This window comes from Schistosoma mansoni, chromosome 3 (assembly GCF_000237925.1).
Source record: "Schistosoma mansoni strain Puerto Rico chromosome 3, complete genome".
Classification (NCBI taxonomy): domain Eukaryota; kingdom Metazoa; phylum Platyhelminthes; class Trematoda; order Strigeidida; family Schistosomatidae; genus Schistosoma; species Schistosoma mansoni.
Genome location: NC_031497.1, coordinates 20,008,173 through 20,034,979, shown reverse-complemented (window position 1 = coordinate 20,034,979; position 26,807 = coordinate 20,008,173). Strand labels below are relative to the sequence as shown.

Below are 26,807 nucleotides of genomic sequence, written 5' to 3'. Positions count from 1 at the left end.
GCGACTCAATTGTAGATGTTACTGGTAAAGTGTTGTCAAACTACAATATCTATGGTATCTTCAAGGAGTAGAAATTGTGTCTTAAGTCCGTTCTGTTAAGTTGAGTCTCTAGTTTTAGGGTGTAACCCCTTAGGTTTATATTGTGACAAAGCTTAAGGGGATGTCCAGAAGTGTTATGGAGAGAGGGAGAAAATACTGTTTCCGTACTCCGAATGGGGACGAATAAAACTGTTAAACATTATGTGGAAAGTTCAGCAGTCAAATTGGCCGAAAATGCGCTTCAATGTTGCCAGTGCAAGGTTTGCTCGAAAGAGATTTTGTCACAGTTAGCGTAAGACTGCAAGTCGTAGGGTACCAACACTCCTAAATCTTTTACGACTTGGGATACTGCTAGAGAGGAGTTTCCTAAGTTAATAATAATAATATATTCTGAAAATAATACTTACAGAATTCACACCAGTTTACAGTGAGGATACCACGGATATTCTAGTTTCACAACTAGCAACCAGTAGTATCTTCTATAATCGATCGTTCCCAGTCGAATAGAAATCAGAAGTCAGACGAGAAGAGGTAGGAAAGATATATTTGATACGTCATCAATATATCGCGAGGCCTTTAATCTAAGCTGGCTAGTGAACGTAGGAGCTGTGTCCCACGCCGAGTCGAAACGTGATCTGGTACGGATGCATGACCGAAAGCCTTCAGTTAAACAAGTCCACTTAAACAACGTGGTCAGCATCCAATGTCGAACACTTAATGAGCTATTGTTTTTTGGGAATTATTTACAGCTACAGATCACTCCCCCCCCCTAGTGAGATAGTGATGACCCTAAGATGTGACCAGCCAGAAGCTTAAACCCGAGTTTGTCGTTGGTAAACACTCTTCTGATAGCTTGCTTCGTTAGACAGCGTCTGGTCGTCTTTCCTTAAACTATGGGACCATAATGTACAACATAGCAATAAAGAAATAAAGTACAATGAAAATTTCGGTTCTTTGCGAAACTTCGTCGTTCTTTTCCAGCCGTCCTGGAAAAGAGAAAAAATAGAACGTGTGAGTGCGTGTCGAAAATACACTCGTACTTGCGTAAGGACACAAGATGAGCGGGAAAAAAAAAAAATAAACTAATACACTTGCGACAGCGTAAAAGCGATCGGGAAAAAAGTTGTTTTTGGGTTTTTTATATATAAAAAAATATAAATACGCTCATAAGTATAAAAATGCTTTTTTTAAATAAATATATGAAAATAAATGAGCATACTAAAAAAATTATTTTCTTATAATGAATAAAGAAAAGGGAATTCGAGATTAAGTTTGAGTCCTACGTGCAATATTCGTTAAGATGTTCTGGAAATCTTACTCGTCTTCCAGAACGCGTTGTTTAGGTTTATTTTCCGATGTTGACGAAGTATCAAGTTGTGTGTCGGCTGTCGTATGGGGTACTACAAGTGTAGGAGCCGTATCGTTCGAATTTACCGAGGGAAATTCGACGTAGCTAGGGTTTCCTTCTAAGTACGCTGCTTTTAAGCGATCGATACTGATGCTATCGTTCGTACCGTTCTTATCGACTACATAGTACTTAGGTTCGCGTTGAAGAACTTTGAAGGGTCCTTCGTATGCTGATTCGAGAGGTCGTCGATGTGAGTCTCGACGAACGAAGACGTGTGTACTATGTCGTATGTCAGGTTGAACGAAAACATCAGTTGATTGAGGTCGAGTGTGAGCGGGTTTAACTGAACGCATAGCGTTTGTAAGCCTACTCGTGTAAGAGTTTAGATCCATGTTCAATGAAGAAGCTGCAGGATCTACGAATTCTCCTGGGAGTCGGAGTGTCGTCCCGTAAACGAGTTGAGATGCAGTGTATCCAATGTCAGCTTTCACTTCATTGCGGATACCTAATAAGACGAGTGGAAGAGCGTCTGTCCACTGTGAAACGTTTGTAACTGATAATGAGGCTTTTAATTGTCGATGAAAACGTTCTACCAACCGGTTTGCTCGTGGGTGGTAGGCGGTCTTTCGGAAGCGAGTGATTCCTAATAGTGAGGTCAGACAACGGAAAATTCCAGATTCGAACTGGCAACCGCGGTCTGTAGTGATTGTGGAAGGGCAGCCGAAATTTGCTACCCACCGTTCAACGGAAGCGCGAGCCATAGTTTCAGCAGTAATGTCCTTAATAGGTACTGCTCCTGGCCATCGAGTGAAACGGTCTACGCATGTTAGGAGATATGAGTATCCGTTTGAATCGGGTAAGGGTCCTACCAAATCTAGATGAACGTGGTCGAAATGAGCGTCAGGGGTTTTGAAAGAGCCTAAGGGACATTTGTTGTGTCTTATGACCTTATATTTCTGGCAGCTTACACAGGAGCGTGCCCACTCCCTCACGTCTTTATTCATGCCAGGCCAACAAAACCGTTCGGCTATAAGCTTGATTGTTGCACGAGCACCTGGATGAGAAAGATTATGCAACGTATTGAAGACGTTGCGTCGATAATGTTTTGGTACTATTGGACGATCTCTACCTGTAGATGTGTCACAGAGTAAGGTTCCCTTACCTGTTCCCATCTGCTTAATACTTAGTTTAAGAGTTGTCGAGGATAACTCATGCTGAAGATCAATGTCTTCTTTTTGAAGCTGAGCGAGTTTAAGAAGGTTGATTCCCTGGAAACTGTTCAAGGAACTTATTCGAGACAAAGCGTCCGCGACTACATTGTTTGCTCCAGAAATGTGTTGTATATCTGAAGTAAACTGCGAAATGTAGTCGAGTTGTCGAGACTCGCGCGGTGAGTACTTATCTGAAGATGAATTTAAAGAGAAGGTAAGAGGTTTATGATCGGTAAAAAGCGTGAATTCTCTTCCTTCGATGGAATGTTGGAAATGCTGCACAGCACAATATATAGCTATGAGTTCCCTACCGAACGTGCTGTACCTAGATTCCGCGTCTAGCAACCGTCTTGAGAAAAATCCTAAAGGTTGCCACGAGTTGTTAACCCATTGTTGTAAGACTCCTCCGATTGCTGAGTCGGATGCGTCTACGGCGATACTAATGAGCGCTTGAGTGTCTTGATGAGCAAGCAGGGTTGCCTTAGCGATGTGTTCCTTAACTGTGGAGAGTGCTTTTCGAGCGGTGTCGTCTAAACTAATTGATTTTGCATTTCCACGAAGCTGATTGGTTAACGGTTTCATAAGGAATGCGCATTTGGTATGAACCGTCTGTAGAAACTTACAAGTCCGTTAGAAGTTCGCAAATGCTTAATCGTGGTCGGTTCTGGGTAATCCAGAATGGCCGCCACTTTGCTTCTAAGGGGTCGGATGCCTTGAGCATCAATGGTGTGTCCTAAGAAGTCTAAAGAGTTTGTTCCGATTTGGCATTTCTGAATGCTGACAGTAATGCCATGCCTTTGGAGTCGATCGAAAACAATGTCCAGATGCTTGAGATGTGATTCTCTGTCCGAACTTACTATGAGACAGTCATCAACATACGCATGTACGAAGTTGAGACCTCGGAAGACGTCGTCTACAAACCTTTGGAAGGTTTGAGCCGCATTTCTTAGTCCGAAAGGCATTCGTAGGAATTCGTGATGGCCGAAAGGAGTGATGATGGCGGTTTTAGGAACGTCGTCGGTTGCCATCGGTATTTGGTTGTAAGCTTTAACCAAGTCGATTTTCGAAAAGACAGTTGTACCTTTCAAGGTAGCTGTCAAATCGTGAATATGAGGCAGCGGGTAACGATCGGGAATGGTTTTAGCATTCAGACGCCGATAATCACCAGTTGGCCGCCAATCGTTGCTGTCCTTTTTAGGGACCATATGCAATGGGGATGACCATGGACTATTTGATGGCTGAATTATCCCTAAGTCTATCATATGCTCGAATTCGTTTTTGGCTAACCTAAGCTTTTCGGGAGCGAGTCGACGGGCTTTCGAGAATACAGGTGGTCCTGTAGTCGAGATGTGATGTGTAACATTGCTGGTTACACAAGGCAATTTCGATTGCGATTGGTATATCCCGGGGTATTGGTCGAGTACTGATTGGTACAAGGGGTCTATAGTGTGCTTAATCGTGACTGGGTATAACCTGCAACCAGAACAAGGAGTTACGCAAACAGATAATTTAGTTTTTCCGTCTATTAACCTTCGTAAGCGTGTGTCGATGAGTAGATCGTGGTATTGTAGCAGGTCTATAACAATGATTGGCGTAGAAACATCTGCAACCACGAAAATCCAGTGTATGGGTTTGCGTAAACCCACGTTAAGGTAGACGTACCTTTTGCCGTATGTAGCGATCGGTTTTCCGTTTGCCGCCTGTAAACTTAAAACAGACTCTTGAAGTCTGTCGTCGGGATTTGCTGGAAGAACGCTAACTTCTGCGCCGGCGTGGACGAGGTAGAGAACTTTCGTAGTCACATCCGCGACGTACAAGGGGCGGCTGTGTTCGCCGGCCACGGTTGCCGTTAACGCGTGCCGGCTGGGAAGTTTCCCGAGTTCTTTTTCGTGTCAGTGGATTTGGAGTTCGGATAATTGCAGGGTTTCCTGCAATTTCTGGGAGACGGACCATATTGGTTGTGATACCAGCACCAATCGGGGTTGTCTGTCTCTCGTGGTCGAGAGACAGATCGCCTACGTGATGCGCTTCTTCGCCCGGTTTTTGACCGACTACGATCATTGCGAAATCGAAGAGTATGACATATTTCAGAGATGTCATTCGGGGTCGTTTGAGGCTTTTCCTTGAGTGAAAAGACCTCAGCATCAGTAGACTTCGTTATTTCTAATATTCGATCGGCAGATGTGGCTAGTTCGTTTACGGCGTTGTTTTGGAACGAGACGAGAACTGCCTGCACCTGTTTTGGGAGTTTGGATAAAAAGTGTTCTTTGAATAGGCCATTTTCGAACGTTCGTTGACCTATGACTTCTCTCATTTTTAACATGTCCGTCGCGGAACCATGTTGCAGGTCGATATTATTGAGGAGTTGGTCTAACCGTTGTCGGTCGGTTAGATCTCCACGTCTCAGAATCGATCGTTTTAACGTTTCGTAAGGTTCCGAAACATCACTAGTAAACATACTAGGTGTTACGTATCTGTTGAATTCGCGCGGTAACGCCCTAACTACCGCGAGGAATCGTGAGCGTGAGTCTGTAATGCCGTGACCGTTAAAGTCGGCTTCTGCATAGCGAAACCAGGACTCGATATTGTCAGGCCAGAAGGGAGTTAATTGAATCGATGGCAGGGCAGTAGCCCTTAATTTAAATACTTTAGGTGACTGTCCCGTTATAGTAATATAAAGGACGGCAAATATTTACTTAAAATATATCCGGAAAAACTCGAGAAGAAAAAGTATATCACAATATATAAAATTCAAATAAAGAATAGCAATAATAATTTTCCAAAAAGGAACAGACTCACGATTTATTGGCTTGGTGTACCAGATCACGTCGGGCTCACCACTGAAGATACGACTAGTATTCAGATTTTATAACCTGCTACCAGTAGCACCTTCTATATTCGAAGCCTTCCTGACCAATGGAAATCAGAAGTCAGACGAGAAGAGGTAGGAAAGATATATTTGATACGTCATCAATATATCGCGAGGCCTTTAATCTAAGCTGGCTAGTGAACGTAGGAGCTGTGTCCCACGCCGAGTCGAAACGTGATCTGGTACGGATGCATGACCGAAAGCCTTCAGTTAAACAAGTCCACTTAAACAACGTGGTCAGCATCCAATGTCGAACACTTAATGAGCCATTGTTTTTGGGGAATTATTTACAGCTACATTGGTATTATGTATTAGACACCTAGAAATGTTTAGAAAAGCAACTTACTTTCAACATGGTTAGTATTGGACTGACTGGTTGTTATTCTTCACGACAGATGCTAAGCTTACCCTTTACAAAATATGTGTACGACCTTCCCTAGAATACTGCTCTTTTATCTTCTCTAATATGAATACCACTGACAAAATAAGAGTAGAAGATGTTCAAAGACGCTTTAAGGAACAATCTGATATTTCTCTACAAAGCAATAAATGGACTGTCATTCCTAACCTCCTGTCCAACTATGATCAATGACCCAGCCTATAGACTAAGAAACAATGCATATACACTATTTACCGAAAAACACCAAAAACAAATGCGTTGTGGGTTTTTTACAGTTCGGTATAGTTTATTGTGGAACAGGTTGCCAATACCTATCCGTAACTGTGACACCTTTACCAAATTTAAAAGGCTAATAACCCTGTTACTAAACTCTAAAGAACTTCACCAACTATTCCTTGAACTCCCGCCTACCAATGAGGCACTTTATTATGGACCGCCCAATATCTAGACGGAACAAGAATATAACGAACTCCATTGTCGTTAGTATGAATATAGCCAAACTAAAGAAAACATGCTTTATCCTTCCCCACTATTTATTGATTTTTAACCATGGCCTTCCGCTCCTAACCCTCATTTTCAGTTTTCGAATCTCTCTAATGGATAAATCCAAATTATTCTTCCTAAGTTATATGTCCTTTTATTTTTCTTATTACAAGTAGACAGATAACTCACTAATCTTATGGATGCTGACCAACTAAGGCCGATCAAAAGAAGCTCATATGTCCTAAATTCTTGTGAGTTGTTCAATGTTTTATTTTTCTCACCCTAAAAATTTTACAATATTCTCCTTCATATCCTCTGATTTGCTATTAGCCCTTACCATCTCTTAACCACATATAATCTGACTTGTCTCTTCTAACCTTTACCATTAGTTATCTTCATAGTAGTACGACATATTAAATGGATATCTAACCCATAATACAAATGCTATTACCATCTGATTTGCTTGTAACATGGAACTTGTAGAGACAGTGTATTCCAACTATGGTCCTTGATAAAAGCAATATTCATACCGACCACAAACGTAAGAGAGCCTAACATCATGAAAGGAAGAAGGGTGGCGTTACTGACCAGCAAACATGATGGTGGGGAGATAACTTCAATCTACCCGTGTCTGTGGGGCAGAACATATTAATTACGGCTCCTTATGTCTAGTGGGATGTCACGAACCAACGGTATTGATGCGAAATTATTCATGCAAAATACCACTTTGAATCATGTTAAAAAAAAAGCTGAATTGGTTCCACTTCCTACCAAGTAATCCTAATACAAGCAAACTAGACAATTGGCTAAAAACGAAGCCCACTCTATACCCTATAAAATCTAAAAACAAAAAAAAGAGAGTTCAAACAGCTTCTTAAGTAAAGAGAGACAGTCATTTGTATCGGAATACTGTTTTCAGCACTTTATTTTATAATTACACAATTCCCTACTTCCTTCTGAACTACCTCCATTTATACAGTTCCTTATCCACTCATACCTTGCCCACACTTATTTTTCTTTAACACATTAGTATGTTCTTACCTAATAAATACTTCAGTAACAGACAAATAGACTAAATGGTTATACCTTAACTATTTCCCCATGAATATTGTGTGCTCTGCTTTTCGTCCTTCCTTTTTCTTACACCTTTTTCAGCCTCCTGCAGATACTCCACCGAAAACAGATATGGCACGGGTGACTTCGTCCTACACCGTTATTAAAGCTTCCGATATTCTGGAGGGATATAAGTTCGAAACTTCTAAAAGCCCCCAACTTCGCATGTATCTATTCTCGACCATCAGTTGTATGTTGCAACGCTACCTCCATAAAGTGCGCCAAGTGTGATATTGATATGTTTCTTACGAAATCCATTTACATTCATATCTTATGAAATATCAACCCAGCTGAGTAATTTTCAACAGTGAAAATTGTAACTTCTTTAACAATTTGATCTTGCCTGTAAACCGGCATGCCTCATGTAACAATCTGTTATTTGAGAATAAATTATTATTATTATTATTATAATTAAAAAAATCGTCGGACTGATTGGATGTTTGATAATATCCACTAAACTTTATGTCCACAGGTTTTTGCATTAGACTGTTATGGTTGTATGAGAAGTAACGATACTGCATTTAATTTTGCGGCGTGAAATTTCCAGACCTTATATAAAACTAATGAGTTTCAGGAGATACAAGATACTTGTCTTCTTTTTCACTGCTAGCCAAAATATAACTGTTGATTTTGCTGTAATTGTTAAGTATCATGACTAAATTCATGTGCCTAAAAGCCACAATCGAGTCACCTTTGACGAGTTATATCGGGAACCTGCTATAAGACCGAAGGATGCTCTATTCGCAGTTAAAAACGATGTTTTCCAAACTAGTGGTCTCTTTTCCAAGCTACAGAAATCCGTGCTCAAAAGTCTTCGAAAGTATGGCCCTTCAGGATCAGTTACACAGACACGTTCTTAAACGCCCGCCACCACATATATCTACAATAAATACGTCAGCAGTTCAGGGAGTTTTGATTAAAATGATCTGATGTTCGACAAGACGAATTCTGGAAGCGACAAATACCCCGGATTATTGTAATCATTTTCACCCCACAGTTTGCTAGTTGGATCAAGTGACTGGGTTACATTGGAACCTAGGGTTGTTGGACTAAATTATTCAGATCCTTCATCTAAAAAACCATAAGATTTGAGTTTCGGCCGTCCCAGTTTTAAACACGTCGTGTAGTCCCAAAACAAAAATGTGATATCGTTAGTACTGAATGATATGACTAATGAGTGCGGATAATCCAGATACACAATCACCAGTCGAGAGATTATCATGCCTTTGACCCAAACTAATACAGGTCATGTGGTTACATTGTGTGTAGGTATCAGTATGTTTCAAGCAATATAAAACCCGGCACGAATATGCATCCGTCCAAGTTGTTATATCACTACAGACAGATGAAATGATCAAAATGAATACCTGTACAATTATTATGAGGACCAGGGGTATATTTTGTCCTCACAAACAGTTTATACTTAGTCAGTGGTGTTATAACTCCCAGAACCAAGAACTGGATACCACTTTTGACACAAAGGCAGCTAAATAGGGATAACACAACTACTTTTGCATTCGTTGGACGAATGGACAAACTAGTCAGCCACAACGTAGAACTTCGTACGTACGTACATCAGTTCGAGTTTCCATACCACATTAGCACAAAATTCACTTGTCGATTCACATTGCATAGTGGTAGAAGTAGTAAGAGTATAAGCATTATGTGAAAGATTAGGGTTTGAAGATGTTATTGAAGGAGTATAATACAGTGAAATAAATTCGGGAAGAGAAAAAGCATAGAGACATGAAGAATTTAGGAAATTAGAATTTGGCAGAACACAAAGAGTGGATACACCTTCGCCATCGCAAACGATTTTGAGCCACTTCATTCAAGGTCTCTAACCATCGATTGCTATCATCTCGCGAATCCCAACCAGGTAGCCCACACCTACTTGCCAGTGACTTCAAGGATTTGTGCCATATTTTGGAGTGGCCAACCCTAGCTTTCTTCCAATCTACTCCTACACCATAAAGCATCTCACGTCAGGGCAGTCGGTGGTTGGACAACGTAACACGTGTCCCAACCATCTCAACTGATGAGGTTTCACTACTCCATCAATCGATTTGTCATCCTTACCAAGTACCCGTTCCCTAACAACTGCATTACTTACCCGGTGGTCCCAGGATATACGAGCAATGCTTCCAAGACACCTATGATGGAATACTAGTAGCCTACGAATACCCTCTACTCTTGTCGGCCATGTTTCACTGCCATAAAGTAGGACGGAACGGACTGCTGCTCAGCAAACCCGTCATTTTGTTGCTAGACGGATATCTCGCCTACGCCATAAATGGCGCAAGTTGGCGAAAGCTAGACGAGCCTTCTGTATTCGTGCTGAGATTTCGTCACACACCAGATCACAAGGTCTGATGAGACTCCCAAGATAAGTGAAGCTATCAACACGCTCAACTACTTCACTCCCTATCATTAGTTCAGGTGTCGATGCAACCCAATCCTGAAGTAACATTTTGCACTTCGTGGGAGAGAATCGCATCCCGAACATGCCTGCATTGTTGCTTATAGTGGTCAGAAGACTCTGCATTTTGTCAGCGTCTTCACCGAATAAAACTATGTCGTCGGCGTATTCTAAGTCAACAAGTGAGCCTTTCGGTGAAAGTTCAATACCTGGAAATTTAGATAATGAAAGTGTTATTTCTAAAAGCATGTCAACGACAAAGTTAAACGAGAATGGGGAGACTGGACAGCCCTGACGAACACCACTTGAGGTGACCAATTCTGATGACAGTTCGCCATAGGCTCTAACTCGACCAGTTGTGTTCGAGTAGAGAGTCTTTATGAGGTTAATGTACTTCTTTGGTACTCCTTTTAGTGACAAACACTGCCATAGAACCTCACAATCAACAGAGTCAAATGCCGCCTTACGGTCAAGAAATACTACTATTGTGGGACGTCTGAATGTATGTCTATGTTCTAGGACCTGACGTAGAGTGAATATCTGGTCTATGCAACCACGTCCAGGTCGAAAACCAGCCTGGTTTTCTCTAGTCTGCTCTTCACGAGCTTTGGTTAGGCGTCCAAGTATTATTGAAGCTAATATTTTAGATAGTATATTAGACTTTTGCCCTTTCTTATAGACTGGCACATCAGTGATTGGGGTCAGTCGGATGGAATTACATATAGTTCCCCGATTCTGTCTAAGACCTCAGTCAATCTTGCTGATAGTACTGGACTATCCTACTATCCTTAAAAATCTCAGGGGTAAACCTATCAGGGCCTGCTGCTCTCCCTCGCTCCAGATTTCCTATAGCTTTTTCAACCTCGTAGAGAGTTGGAGGACTTACATTAACTTCCCATTCAGGTCGAATGGGGATCATGGGAAACGGAAGTGTGACTGAAGGCAAGTTGAACTTGATCAGGGAATCCGCCGTTCTCACTTATCAATTTGCTCCTAATAACGAGGTTAGTTGTTTGCAAATTTTTAGCTTTTAAAGGCTGTTTCACAATTATGAATCAATACGAGACGAACTGCTTATGCATTTGCGCCTAGATCTAGAAAAACATCGCAAGTGTTAAAAATGACTTAAGTACAATTGATTGATCACTGGATGGTGATCAATGTCATGTGTGTCAGGTTCTTTTTAGTACAGATCGAATCCTATCGACCAGGTTGCAATGTGGCCACTAGTCTAGGTGACTCGATATTTGAGTGCACTATGTTGAGATAAGATGGTGATGTCGACTACGTCCAACCACCATCTTATGACGTAAGTCAGTGAAAATGAACTCTCTGTATCAACCTTAAGAATTCACTAAATCGTCAGATATGATGACTTTAAAGATATATAAGTTAGCTTTTTCAACCTCGTAGAGAGTTGGAGGACTTACCTCAATTTGCCATTCAGGACGACTGGGGATCGTGGGTAACTGAAGTGTGGCTGAAGGCCAGTTGAACTGATTCCTAAAGTGTTCTGCCCATCGATCCAATCTCCTGGATTGAGAATGAATGATATGCCCATCTTTGTCTGAGATAGTTTCGCTAATAGTTGGGTTCCTAATGCCGGTTTCTTTAATAAGTCTGAATAGCTGTCTGCTGTTACCTACTGCCGCTGCCTTTTCCATCTCTCTTGCTTTCACTACCCACCACTTTTCACGATCATTGCGTAGGCTTCTTATTAGCCTTCGCTTTAGCTGACTCCGCTCTTCGTTATGTTCAGAGCCAGATGGGATGAGTTTTCGAGCATCTATCAGTGCGGTAGATGCTGCCGAGATCCATTGTTTCTCCCTAACCTTATGGCTTACCTTACTAGCGGATATCACTGCTGTTTCCACAGCTTTTTGGATGTCATTCCACGCTGCCTCAGGGTGGGCACAACTTACATGTCTGCCTAACCGTTTTTCTAGTTGTTCCTGAAATATATTCTTAGCTTGTCTATCATTAAGTAGGACCCAAAAAGGTTTCACTGCAGTGTCTTTCCTACGTCCAGTAAGACGCAAACAGATACGTGCTCGCACTAGAGCATGATCTGAATCTAAACATGTGCTCCAGAATGAGCGAGCCTTCTATCGAGCCCTCCCATCGGTGGATGATAGCGATGTAATCTAATTGGGTTCAACATTGAGACGAATTCGGCGGTCGCCATGTTTTTCCTTATGCTTAAAGTTAGTACTTGCAAAAAACAGGCGGTTATCTGAGCATACCTGCGACGGACGGTCGCCATTATCTGTTCTTTTAGCCACGATACCATAAGATCCACCCAGATGTCTTTCCCTTTCGCTTAATATACCTACTTGAGCATTAAAGTCACCAGCCACTATTACTACATCAGAACGCCTAGTTTTTCTGAGAAGGTCGGAAAGTTTCCTGTAAAACTCATCTTTTATATCGTCTGAGCTGCAGTCAGTGGGAGAGTAGGCAGAGACGACGAAGAGGCATCGACGAGTTTCCATATCTTTCTGAGTCCTTACTGATCCGTTTAGTCGGACAGCACATAGACGACTGTCTACTGGGATCCAGTCTAAAAGAGTTAGTTCTGCCCTAGGACTTAATGCTATACCTACTCCAGCGAGGCCAAGGGAAGCATCATCAGGGCTTCCAGATACACGAAGCGTGTATCGAGATGGTTCTTTATTTTGATTAGGTGAGGTCAAATGAATGACACTACTCGGATCTTGTATGCGCGTTTCGGAGACGCAGCACACATCGATAGTGTAAGATTCTAGAGTCCTAGCTAAGGAAGCCTGTTGTCCTATTTGGCACAATGTTCGAATATTAAAAGTTCCTACATGTAGTTTAGAGCGTGGTTTCAGGAGACCAGGAATAACGTTCCGTGTACTCGAATCGTTTGCCCTAGCGGTGCGGTGATAAAAGGACGTGGGAAGGGTTAATCGTGGAGATAAGAGAGTTATTAGGTGTAGGATTTGAAAGTGAACAACTTGGTTTCGTATGCAGTTGCGGGTATGAGGGCAGTTACCACTTCCCGGTCGCCCACACCGTGGAAGGGTATTTCTTGAGGGACCTGAAAAAGAAGTTGGATTAGTGTTGGTCTTAACGACCTGGGAGCGTGACCGCAGTGCCTAAGGGACAACTGCTTGAGGTCGATCACACACCACCTTTTTGTGTTAGATCCGTACTTGTTGGGATAAGGCGAGGTGTGCATTTTTAGGATCGACCTTTTCTAACCCCACCCCTCCTTGTGGGAAGGCAGCGTCGCTGTTATGCTGGTTGCCTGAAGGAAGCACCTTATTGCCATCACACCTCTGTACAGTCAGAAGTACGAATTCGCCTTCGGATTGCTGCTTTTAGTCTTACTGCTACTCAACCAACCTGTCTGGCGTGGTAGGACCTTGAGGAACGATTGTTCCAGCCAGTATAGCTCGATTGGTTCATCACTATAGGCAAGCCTGACCACCACGTCAAGGTAGCGGCAACGATCAGGACAAATTAGTCACCATCTGTGGGGAGAGTATTCTGATGGCTTTGTCAGCAAGAGCTAAAACTTAGCATCCGATACCTCATTGGTTAGAACTAAAAACCAGTAAGTAAAACTTAGTTTGAACTCAAATACTACCATACTAACCAATCAAGGCACCTGATTTCATACACAACTTTACAAAATGGTCTTAAAACGTTTATGCAAACTGAGACCGCTAATCTGCGCGATAACTGTAACAGGCAACAAATTCATAGCAAGAAGATTGTAAAGTACTCAACACCTTACAGGAAATATTCAGATTTAAAATATCCCATCACGGATTTAGAATATTAGTTTTGACAATCAGTGGTCTTAGGGCCCTTGATGTTTACAAAAAAAGAGATGTAGTTTGTAACTCTCATCAGCCTAATGGAATCCAGTGTTATTTAAAAACTTACTCAGTCTTGTTAGGTCGACTCTATTCTATGGATCATAAGTCCACTTATGGCTATTTACATTCGAAAGTTTCATCTCACAAATATGTAACAATAGAATTGCACTTTATCTATGTCACCACCAGCACAGTTAACGATGAATTCTGAAAGGCCAATAAACCCCATGGTACGTAAATTGACGTTGCCACAGCTATGAGACTATGTCGACCGATATCACTAGCCAAGATTTGAGATACAAAACACGTCGATCTAAATAACGTTAGTAGGATGTATAAAAAAAACAAAACTATTTCGAAAAAATATTTCCTTCTAATAAAAAAGAAAAACGAGTGTATTTATCTTTGTGTAAATTAGATCATTAGTATCGTAAATATAAAGACAGTAAAGTTAAAACAAAAGATTCAACTTCATGGGAAAAAGTTTCAAGTCGTAATAAATATTTACAGACAAGCATGGGGAGAATATAGGAAATACCATATAGAAAATAGATGTGTACAGAACTGAGGTTATGGTAACAATGATAATAATGACGTGATAATCAATATGGGCATCTCCAAAAGTCACATAATCATTACCAATGTTTATCCAGGCAATAATGTGAATATACTTAGTACTTAGTAGCTTGTAATAATTTAACATATTTTAATATCTAAGTACGGTGGATCGTTTTCCGGATTGTCAACAAGTTGAATCCATGAGGAAATTAACAGCGTACAATTAGGATCTGGAAACGCAATAACATAGAGACGGTAAATATCTTGCGAAAAAACTGCAATTTAAATGAAGATAGGAAAAAATACTGTGAAATCACGGAACATCTTCCTTTAAAAAAATGTTAAAAGTTGAAACTGATGTAAAAACTATTCAGTGAGATTTAGCCTTTGTTTTTCATATTAATGAACGAATAATTGGAGATAGAAAAGATGCTTATCAGCCCAATATCCATTAGTTAACCTATTGCGAGTACCTCAAACCGACAAAAACTAAGCCCATTTCTAAATCCAACATTGGATATCTGAAATTACAACTTAGCAACAGTTGTACGAAAAGCCTAGTAAATGGACATTTTGCACAAATGGTAGTCCCATACATATAATCTATGAAATGGGGATAATAACATAGGAAGTAAATGAATGAGAATTAACTTACATCAGTTAGACAAAATCTTAGTTTTACAGTCCTCATTTGTTTGGAAGGATGTTATCGCTGATGAATTACTGGAAGAGGTCGAGGCAGTACTGTTATTTGCATCAGAATAAGACGGTACAGAAAAGAACCGACCACCAGAACTTCGTATGCGGTTCATAGCATGCTTATGCCTGGACTCATGAAGATACTTCCGTCTTTCCTTCGGAATGCGACCTTGTGCTTCTAATTTCGCTCGTGCTTGGCGACGTTTTAGAATTCTGTGGTACTGTTTAGCATTAACATAAAGAGGTTCTTCGCCGCCAGGAGTAAGACCAGGTGATATTGTTGAGGATGCTTGTGTGGACATTCCCTGCTGACCTATAGCAGTTTCGGGTTGCGGACTAGAAACCTGAACAACTTGAGTGTTTGAAACGGCTTGAGATAATCCAGACTGGGTCTGGTGAATAACTTGGACTTGTGAAGACTGCTGTAATTGTTGAAGTATGTGAGTTTCGTCTTCAACAGTTGTCCCTATAATCTGCCCTTGGGCCGATGTAAGGTTAGCGTCTAAAGAAGTGGTTGCAGCAGACACTATAGGTTGAGTTGTGTATATTGTTTGCTGAGCTGCACTTGGAAGGAACATGATGACCTGACCCCCACCAGCAGACGTAGCTAGTTGAACGGGAATCAGGCTACCATCGCTAGCCTGAACAGCGAACGTAGTTGGTTGAGCGGCACCGTTTGCATCCATTATCAAAGGCTGTTGCAACGGCTGTAGAATAGTTTGGGCCGGAAGGACTTGACCAGCGTGTATATAACCGTCCCTAAAATAACACAAATGCAAAGGTCAAAGATGTGCGAAAGGCGCATAAACTGAAGCGAACAGCATAAATAACAAAGACAAACTTGTCTAATATGAATATGGTTATAATAAAAAGTCAACACGTCACTAATACAAAAAATATACGTTACGAATCTGCTGCAGTGATCATGAACTATATATATATACCTTTATGAGAATATCTTTTAATAAGTCCATAGGGAACGGTATGCTTAAAACGATATTAGTGGCTATGCTTTGCCCTTCTAATAACTTGATATAAGGTAGTCATGCAATTTTAATCGAACCTAACCAGATAGTCGGGAATAAAATCCGTATTATTACGGAACATGATAACGGATTTACTAGAGATTACTCAATTTCATAAAATAAACATTAACATTGCCACTTATATCCCCAGATCTTCCTTGATCACTTCATGAACATGTTGACTAACGTGGATGGGTTGTATTGCGTATTTACCGGTATTTATTCACGATGATGGAAGATCCAGCTGTAACAAGAATGATATATGTCAAGCTCTTACCGTAAACCTACATCCAACCACTGCTTATGCCAATGCACCATATTGGTCGGTACATGAGTAGGATGAAAGCTAGGGTTGTCCAGACAGAAAAGTAATGCCAACCCACGTAGTCATCGACTAGTGAACTGAGTTATGCTGGAAAGTAAGGATCATTTAGTTAGGGTGCGCGTAGTAATTGTGATCAGTTGTTGGAGCTAGTGGGTAGCATGTCTTAGGATTAGTCACACCAGGGCAGATGCATTTATTTGCTTCTCTTGTATACTTAGTTACAAGACTATTCAATGCCCTCTCTTGCAAAAAATAATTCAAATATCAACTCATATTTCATCTTGCTGTGTTGGTGTGTGGCAACTTGGACTGATGCATATTTACCAAGTTCTGTGTTATTGGACCCTAACAATGAAACCTAAATTCTCACGCCTCAGAACGTGTAACTTCATAAATCAATGTTTTATTCAGACTTTTTAGCCTACTTTTAGCCGGATTAGTAAGCTGGTTATTGGCTGCACACATGTAACGCGTACACCTGTTATTTTAATAAAAAGATTAACAAACAGCTAGACCTACTTACTACTATACACCCAATATAAGTACTTACTGGTTTTATAGTATGTCGACACCGCTCTGCAGGTGTAACAGGATACACGCTTTCTACCTTTATTTATAGTTTCATATTTCCAAAGCGTTCAGGAGCATATAGCGGTGCAATATATTCGACGGATAAACAAATGTACGTGCTACGTTGTTACATACATATATTTACCGTACGTTTATCTATCGACGTGAAAAAAACGTAGTGGATGTGAAGACTACAATGAAGAGGTGATATTCTTATTCACACGAAATCTTCGTGGACCTGAGACTACAGAACTTTATTATGATCGCTAATAAATACGATGAAGACTGACAGTAAGAACGCAGTAGAACTTAACTGTTTATACATTGACATGTAATATCATGAAACCCAAAAACATTAGTTCGGTAGACAGAAGAGAGTTAAGATTAGTAGCACCCTTGGAACTAGTCTCGAAATTGAATTCGACAAACATACAAGTTGATGTAACGTCAATACCAGCTAAATTAACGTGAAACCAAGTGATGTCAGGCAGTCGAAAGTGAAAGGACAGAACAGAAAGTTGTTTGTTTCTTAGGAAAAATAACGTTTAAGTGAATTTGGAATAACGAGACCGTACTTAAAGCAACATGTGCAGGGCCGTAAACCATGAATTACATCTACTAAAACCCTGCCAAATAACCTAATCCCTTGGAAGAACTAAACCAGCAGTCATTTCAAGCAATAACGACTTCACCAGCTAGTGTAAGTGAACTATATCAGCAAACTCGCCATGAACACATAACAGTGATAAACCTAATAACAAACACTCATAAGCCAAGCATAATTTATCTACAAACAATATTTAACTCACATCATTACAGAAAACGTCTAGTTCCAAGATATACTCCAAATACGTAAATTCCGGAACCAACTCTTTTGGGCGGGTTGCGAAAAATGAATTCCACCTCATTTTAACAAGCGCCAACACAAAAATTGATGGAAGCGCTTAAAGTAAGTGAAAAACCTCGAAAATGAACGAATAATATACGAATACTGAATGATTGGTAGGTCAAAAGAAGGTTAGCTTGATTAGATTTACCATTGGTGCATCTACTTCTACTTGATTCTCGCTTATTGGGTCATACTCACATGTACGTATCAGTGATAGGTCGAGAATAAGGTGATAATCACTTGCTGGGATTTTCAGTGGCTTAAATTATTCAGCAATCAAGAACGGAAAAGTAAGGAATTGGATAGTTTTTATTGCGTACAAAACAGCAAATAGACATTGAGGTTGTCACTAATTTTTAGGCCAATGGATTCTTAGATTCACTGTCCTTAAATTGTATTCTGACGGCCAATCAAGGTTGCGAGCTTCATATTTAACTTATGAACGAATAGCAAAACTGACGCCCTATCATCTTTGAAAACCAGTACAATTTCTATCAAACTGTGGGGTATAACACACAGAAGTACATTATATACGAGTGGTTAGCAGTAGAAGTACTGGTCATAAATTTATAGCGAATCAGTGTTTATAACACGTTGTAATAGGATCATTTCACCTATTTACTAGCGAGTTAGTTTTAAACTTTATGCCAATAGCAGTTGAGTGTCTAGTATTAGTTTAAATACTCACAATACCAATTTAATTTGAGAACACTTCCATAACTCCGTAATATATAATTATCGTGATAATTAAAATTTGATGGGCATAATGATCTATACTTTTGTTTTGTTTCCATACCTAATGTAAAAGATGTCTATATTGGTTAATCGGTAATTCCTGAAAGCCGAGTGAATGTTGTTTTGATATGACAGGGCCTTGTGAAAGCCACCTCTCTCAATCCATTGGTCGATCCATAGTTATGTTTTCGTCCAGTATTAAAGTTACAATATTTGTTTACGGCAGAAGTCTATCACACACGAAACTACAAGTGTAAGGGTAAATGACAAATAAAACGACATTGGTAACTGACATCAATCCATGATAGAACAATCTATCACATCTATCTAACAACAGCTTTGAGAAGCTACAGAAGGTTCTACATACTTTCATAAGGAATAAGGATCATTCTCTTCTAAATATAATGGGTTCAGGTCCCTTGATTCGTAAAGCCGGGTCACTGAGCTACCGTTTGGTGGAGATTATCCCACCATTTTGCATTAATGATAGATATTGGTAATAAAGAGGTACCTCGAGCAATGCGATGGTTGACAAACCCCCTACGATAGCAAGTCTCAGAGAGGCCGAAGGTTTTAAGGTGCTTGAATCCTTGAAACTTCAGGCTCAGAATGAAATTGTCCGAGAGTACCAAATTAGTGTGTGCATGTAGTCTGTTCTTCTATCCTTCATTACTTTTTAGACTCAAACTATGTATTTCCGTACAGAGTCGCAATCTGAAGTAAAAATGAAAAATATCTGTTGATGGAAACTATCAAGTTATCAAACTATAACTACGCATTAGCATAAAATTTCCCTACCACGTCCTGTTCACTAAAAGTGCATTGATAAGTTTTGTGCACGTGGTACAACTGAATACCAGTAATTGATCATTGATAGGTTGTAAAGGATGGATATCTGAGCTTCTTTAGAAAATTGAACCGCGTGAATTACGAAACACTCTACAGGTGCTTACTTAAATAGATACAGAGGGAAGTTTTGGGAAGATTATAAGACGTCCTAATACATTCCGTTCCGAGTAAATATTCTTACGAGTCTTCAATATATTAGGATGAAAAATGACATAGGGAAAGATATACTGCCCCGCAGATATTGTTGCTTTATAACGCTTCTTCGAATAACATATTGCTGGACTAGCAAACTTGTATCTCCTTCTGACTTGATTATATTCAAAGTGCTAAAGCTAGGTGGTGAAGATACATCTGCCTTGTAATTTCGGATGGACGTACGTCTATCTTCCACTGTAGAAAAGGACTTCAGTGTTAACCTACGATACAACAAGTATCTCTCTTAAGAATTTCTCAATATATGGAAGTATATGCTATATTAAGGTTTCTCCAGAATATTAGGTACCACGACGTTTGGACTGTTTAAAATCGTCAGCACTACACATACTTTGGTGTAGCCAGAAAGATGTTATTATAGGAATACTTTATCCCAATTCAGGTAATACTCCTGAACGAAGGACAAAAAGGAAGACAGTTGTAAACATCGTGCACAGTTTAAATATATTCAGTAAAACTTCTATTTATGCAGTTCAGAAGATGAAGGGGTTAATATTGGCAGGGTGTATCATGATGTCTAAAACTCCATTCACCCTACCTAATCACAAATGCACTATTACACTAAATAACATGGATGGCACATGACATGAAGGTAGAACATTGAATAACTTCTGCAGGTAAGATGAAGACGTCATCTTAGAGAGTTTCGAGGTTTATAGGTAAATCTTGACGAGGTAATTATAATAAGTGAGATCACTTAGCGACATCCAGCTTTCCATGTCAAAGAACCATTTCATATAACCCAGATGCAAAGCTAGAAGACAATACGCTAGTTACTCGAGCACTTTCGAAGGAATTTGACTTACTTTATGATTTGCGGATTAAAAGTAGGGGCTCTTCATGTCAATCTATATTCGACCATAAGATGGCTGAGTGGGGGTGTTGTAGTGTTCAGGCTGAGGCCGGTGGTAATGGACTTATCTATCTCACCGGAATAACGTACTTAATTCAATTTTGTACGCCTGTCATCGTCTGACTACCCAACCCTCAATATCTTCCATCAAAGTCACATTATTGTCTGTACTGACTTGCCCTATTTTGATAGTCGGTGATACTGTTCTCAAGAATCCTCCCAGAAAACATTCAGTGTGGCAAGACGATTAGATAATTAGTATAAATAGCAGGAGGATACATAAGATGACAATGTCTGCATGGTAAAGTCATCCTGTCTCGATATCGCAGTTGTGTGAAGTTCATATGCCATTACTTACTCATAAATCTTTGTACGTGATAAACTTGGGTAGGTGAATCCTATTCAGTGTGTAATGACGTGATACGTCACAGTAACTGATTCGAATGATTGCACCTTCAACGAAATCTACTTCAAATGAGTGCCGATTTATTCACTCAAGTGGATCATCTACATTTTCCTGTAGTTATATCTTTCAACAACCATTCTACTTTTCTGCCATCCGTAAACAATATGATAGACGAATTAGCTGTACCCAGTAGATTGTTAACATAACATAGAAGGAAATAGTACCTGGAATAGTCCTATGATCCAGGATTCACTTCCAGATGGTGTAGTGATGGAAAAGACAGTTGATTATTTCGAAGACGTTTCAACATCTACTTCGGTCCGGATAGTTCTCAGAAGTACTGCTGTAGGGTCTTTGCCTCGATCAACTCTGCTTGTAGGTATTTCGTTCCTTGGGTATTCTGAAACATTAAGATATATACTTAGAAAGTCTACAGACAAGGAATATCCACCAGAATTCAAACCTAGTGTCTTGGAAACAGAATTGTTACTATCTCTACTCAACAAAGCTGAAAGTTTGATTTCGTATTCCTCTACTCTTCAAGGTTATTAATAATTATTTGCTGTTTCAGATATATTCGTCTCATTTTGGTCATAAAACAACGGATAATTGACAGTCTTTGGAATGATTTGTCATAATCTCATGTTATCGTTGACCGTTATCGATTTCTACGACAGTTAAATTTGATTACTTTCTACGTATCCGATGAATCGTCCGCACAACTCATCTCATGCTTTCCTCTCTTCTACATCTCACGCACTGTGTTCTGCGTTCTACTTTAGCAAGCAAAGTATTTTTGGGCTGGACACGATCAGTCACACTTATGGCGAAATGACGTTAAATAATGTATATGTTGCACAACTCTACCTAGTTTTGAATGGTTCTCTATGATTAGGAATGTCCGACTTGTTGGTAGTTTTTCAATACTATATAGGTAGCATCTAGAGAAAAGTGTCCTATCTGACTGTCAAGAAAGACAAGAGTGATTTTTTGCTTTTTCCGTTGTTTCAAAACCCAAGAGAAAAGCATTCTTATGAGTGGGTCTTATCTCAAGATCCGCTTACATTTTCAGAACCAGCTTCGAAATTTTCGAACATTAGATACATAGGATCTAAATGTCTTAGATCTGCAGTGCAGAGCTCTAAATTCAAATTACAAACTGGTTCTTGCGGCTACTAAATTACTAATGAAGTTAACTGTAAAGGTCTTTTTTGATAGACTTCAAAGGTTTTGTTTTTACCGTTTAAAAACAACATTGAGGTGACTCAAGAACTTTCCATAAATTAAGGTAAAACAAAGTGGAACTGTGCCCAATAGTCTTGTATCTGAAATCAGTCTTCACCTTGAAAAAACAAGAATTTTAATCCTGAAAATTCATTCCAAACTCTTGAAACTTCGAATACAGAGACTCGATACAATCTACTAAATATACAGTGAAGGTACTCTATTATAAAACATTATGGGATGATGTGTTGTTGATGGATAGTCTTTGTGAAACGTGTTAACAGTGAAATGACCGTTTAGTATACATGTTCCCGATATATGGTTACCCCTACCACAAATCAGGACAGTCAGAGATTTTTTGGCGATTCCACTTTCTTCTCAAAAGGCGAAAGTTTTCTTAGTTACTCCCGTTTTCAAAAAGAATCATGAATTTGTTGTCCATAATGACTTTTCAGGGCAAGGATGAACTTCACTTTTTCTCAGGCTACAGAATGTCCTAATTAGGCCTCATAGGATTCAGTACTAGGACCTATTCTTTTCTTAGTTTACATAACTGACCTTCGTCAGCAAGTACTGTTATTTGCTGACCATGTTAAACTTTGGAAAGAAGCTTGCGACCATGGTGATAAGCTGACGCTTCAGGAGGACCTGACTCCAATTCAGGGTTGAGTGGATAAAAACTGACCAACTTTAAACACTTCAAAGTTTAAAGTAGTCCATCTGAAATTCGTTGTTGACTATGCATACAACTCAAGTAACTCCCCCCTATTAGTGTCCCAAGTTAAAAAAGGTCTAGGAACCTTGATACTTTATGATATGAATTCTTAGACAAATTGTGAAAATATGCCTTTCGAGCAAGTCATGCGCTGGTAACGTTGAGGCGCATTTTCGGCAAGTCTGACAGTAAAACTTTACACATAATCCTAAACATTTTTATTCGTTGCCATTTAGAGTACGTAAATACAGGTTGTTTCCCTTCACTTTAAAATAATATGAATACACTGTGACATATCATAAGGGGAGACACGAAATCAGTCTGGGGACTCGAAGTCGAACTTGGTGAAGAGCGCCTCAAATTACAAAATCTCTGCGCATAACAGTATGAGTCTTTCAGGGCTCACCTAATGACGTTTGGCACCCTAAATATTTCTGGACAACCCCTTAAGCATCCGCTTAAGCTTTGATCTAACACAAACCTTGGGGGTAGTACCCAGAAATTAAGGATACAACACAACAGAATGGACTGTAAGCACAGCTTTTACTGCTTACGAACAGTTAAATTCTGCAGTTTGCTACCCTCTGAGGTAATCCAAATGACTTTCCAGGAGTCACTTAGGAGAAAACGAAACATATTCTTAAGGAATCACGAGAGTTCATCGCTTTTATTTAGTAATACCTTTCTTTTTGTTGTTACATGTATCAAGATTCCTGTCTAGAGGTATCGGTAATCCATTGCTACTAGATAGAGTAACCCGTTAAGCGACAGTTTCTTCTATTCCGTCAAAAACCACCTGAACTATTTTGAACCATCTGAGTTATGAGCTCAGTATTCCTATTACACGACATCCAATTAGTCACTACTGCTATCTGTGACTTTTATGGTTAGCAACAGTTATAAAATACTCTAAGGAACTACACCACCATTCCTGTAAGTTTACTGACCAAAGGTTTGGGAAATGGGTCAAAGTTTTGTATAAAAGCAATTCCCCTGTACAATCTAGGAGCTACTTCACGCAATGAGATCCTTTCTTATCACAAAGTTAGGGTGGTCTGGATATACAACTTAGACTAGAGTGTAATCTAAGGATTCGATTGTCATATGTTTAAAAGTGTCCAGTTATATACTTTTGTTATCCCATGAGAAAAATATGGTTTCTATTACCTCTAACACGTGATTGGGACTAAATATAATTTATTATATTTTGAAGACTGATTTGTTCTTGATAGCTGGACTACTTGGATGGTAAGAAGTTATTGTTCCCATGCAATAGATTGGTTTATGATGGTAGCTTTATTTAACACTTGGGAGTTACAACTGATTCAGTGACACATATGACAAGATAAGAGGCGAGAGGTGAGTCACATCACAGTTAAATGCAGTTCTTCTACCAAGAGTTCAAAGTTTGTGACAATTTTAAATTAAAAATAACAATTTTGCAACAAGAAAATAACACACATATTTCAATCAAATTATGAACAAATTGTCGATGGGACACGTTCTCAGTCATAGACAGTTTATGTTACGGGAGAAATATTCATTTTATCGTTTCACATTCTCTAAAGTTCTGCTGTCCCCACTACTTTTCTAACACGAGTATCATTTTGTTTTAGGTTCAAATGTCGGTTTTAACCAAAACAACGTTCTATATTTCGAAACGAACGTAAGCCATTAATGCGACAATGATATCATAAAATAATCGAATTATAAAATAAGAAATAAGCTATGCAATTACTACATATTAATTACTGTCTGAATGTATGTTTGCGAAAATGATACTCTATTTCAGCATCCTTTCCGATAATATCGACTATATAATTATTATATCACGGCAAATATATGGGAAAGTGATTTTCTATAACCATTATTTCTGTGGTTTCCTGTCAATGAAAGAAACTTAATAGTTTCTTGAATAAGAAACTGGTTGCTAGAATAACACCACATATACTCCCTGAGTTAAGTTTTCTGGCATATATATGAGAAGAATGAATTTCTCGACACTTGCTTCAACTATTATTTCCATGAATGTCATCTACGGTATGGAAAAGATTGACAAACCAATAACTTCACTTCATCAACTACTGTGTGCTAAACAGAAAATAGTGTTGGAACAAATTTTTTAAAAAAAACTTATTTTACAAAGTAGTCATAAATAATCCATAATTCACTCTATGTATCCATAATTACATATAATACAACACTGAAGTGTATAATCGAATGAACATTGCAAAACGATTATCTTTTTAAAATAAATAATTCTGCATAGAGACTACCGAATTTGACGTGAATACAATAGCCATTTCACAAGCAAGTGGCTATCAGGACTCAGTAGCTGAGTGGATAACGCGATGGCGTTTGAAGTGAAAGGTACTGGGTTCGAGTCCTAGATTGAACATCAAGTCATAGATGCAGATACATCCAGCTGACGAGTCCCAAATAGGACGAAACGCGCGTCCTGGATTCCACTGCTAACCACTATCCATCTTGGCCATATCAATAGTTAGTATAGTTCAATTAAGTACAAAAAAAAAACCAATTTTCATATTGAATTGGCTATTTCATTTCACTTTCTTGTCATATTTTCGAAAATGGCAAACATTTATCAAGTATGAAATTAATGAAATCTCAAGTGGAATCTTATCACAACATTAAGCAAACACAATATAGATTAACTAGTACAGATTATTTGTAAATTTATTGTTAAGTTTGATCATTCAAATGTTTATTTGATTTACTTATATGTTCTATTAGAAATGAATACAAAACTTTTGAAATAGATATTATATATATGTTTTAGAATCGGTTGCTATGTTAAGCCCATATACCTTATTCTAACTTCTGGACAGGTCGATTCACCTATCCATCATGAGTCATGTTATCACCTTGTTAATTATTCACTTATTAACCCTGACCATTTTTATATGAACGTAGGTGTGTGTACACTTCTTATCCTATTTATCACATGCCTGTCATTTATTTTTGTCTGACTATAAATATTGATTAACACTGGATAAAAGTGCGTCATTGTGTTAATAAAACTGTAGTTGCCACTTCTCTTTGCCTTTTGATTTAATGCACCGTTAAGATTTGTATTATAACGGTTATCGAGGTGAACGATTAAAGAAACACGGTACTACAATGTAATTGAGCCTTGATTTGATATAAGTTTGATTGACTTTAAAATGTATAAAAGATTAGTCAACATTCCATGACATAATTAGTATTTTATTGAAAAAGAGATATAAATTTAAGAAAATGATTTTCAAATTTCATGAACGAATAATATGAATTTGGTAATTATGAAAATTACTATAGTGAACTGTAAACTATCATTTAAATGATTCGTAAATTAAAAATAAAACATTCATTATTAAACTATTGAATATTATTTTAAAATCAATAAAACAAACAAAAATTACATCATATTATTCAATTAATGATCTTTTCTAAATTTTCAGTTAATTTTAATATTTTCATAGTTGAAATCATGAGTCAATTGAAGCTAGACCACCATGGAAAACCTGGAAGCACTGGACGGTCGTTTCATCCTATTATGGGGCTCCTCAGCAGTGCGCATCCACGAACCCGCACTCGCGAGATTCGAACCCAGGAACTACCAGTCTCGAGCCAGAGCCCTTAACCGATAGACCACTGAGCCGGCACCCAACGGTGTTAATGTCTAACTTCAACCAATCCACGATTTTGAGCAACCGTTCACCAATTGTCTTCAGTGAATTGATATCTCTACAACAGACTTGGTAATATTGTAGCAGAATAAAATTCATTTATTTTATGATTTTTTTTCAATTGCTTACAAACTAAAGCTGTAGTACAGTACAACTCAATCCCGTTTAACAGGAGAGCCAGACACTGCTCAGGCTTAACCCAAGCAATACAGCTCAATCCCATAGGAGAATCAGTCACTTTTTTCAAACAATGTCCTGAGAACTAGAGTTTAATATTCTCTAGACGGGTAAAGAATGTTACAAATGCTACCCAAGTTTTACGCACAG

General features: G+C 39.0%; 1 protein-coding gene across 1 annotated transcript; it reads right to left on the bottom strand.

Moving 5' to 3' along the window:
* Positions 1-14,086: 14,086 nt before the first annotated feature.
* Smp_030250 (NF-YA subunit) lies at positions 14,087-18,084 on the bottom strand. Its single transcript, XM_018799572.1, has 4 exons — positions 17,945-18,084; positions 17,717-17,898; positions 14,944-15,746; positions 14,087-14,518 (listed from the first exon to the last, which is right to left on the bottom strand). The coding sequence occupies exons 2-3, from the start codon at positions 17,719-17,721 to the stop codon at positions 14,945-14,947; spliced, it is 807 nt and encodes a 268-aa protein (XP_018651348.1). The 5' UTR covers positions 17,722-17,898; positions 17,945-18,084; the 3' UTR covers positions 14,087-14,518; position 14,944.
* Between the last annotated feature and the right edge of the window lie 8,723 nt (positions 18,085-26,807).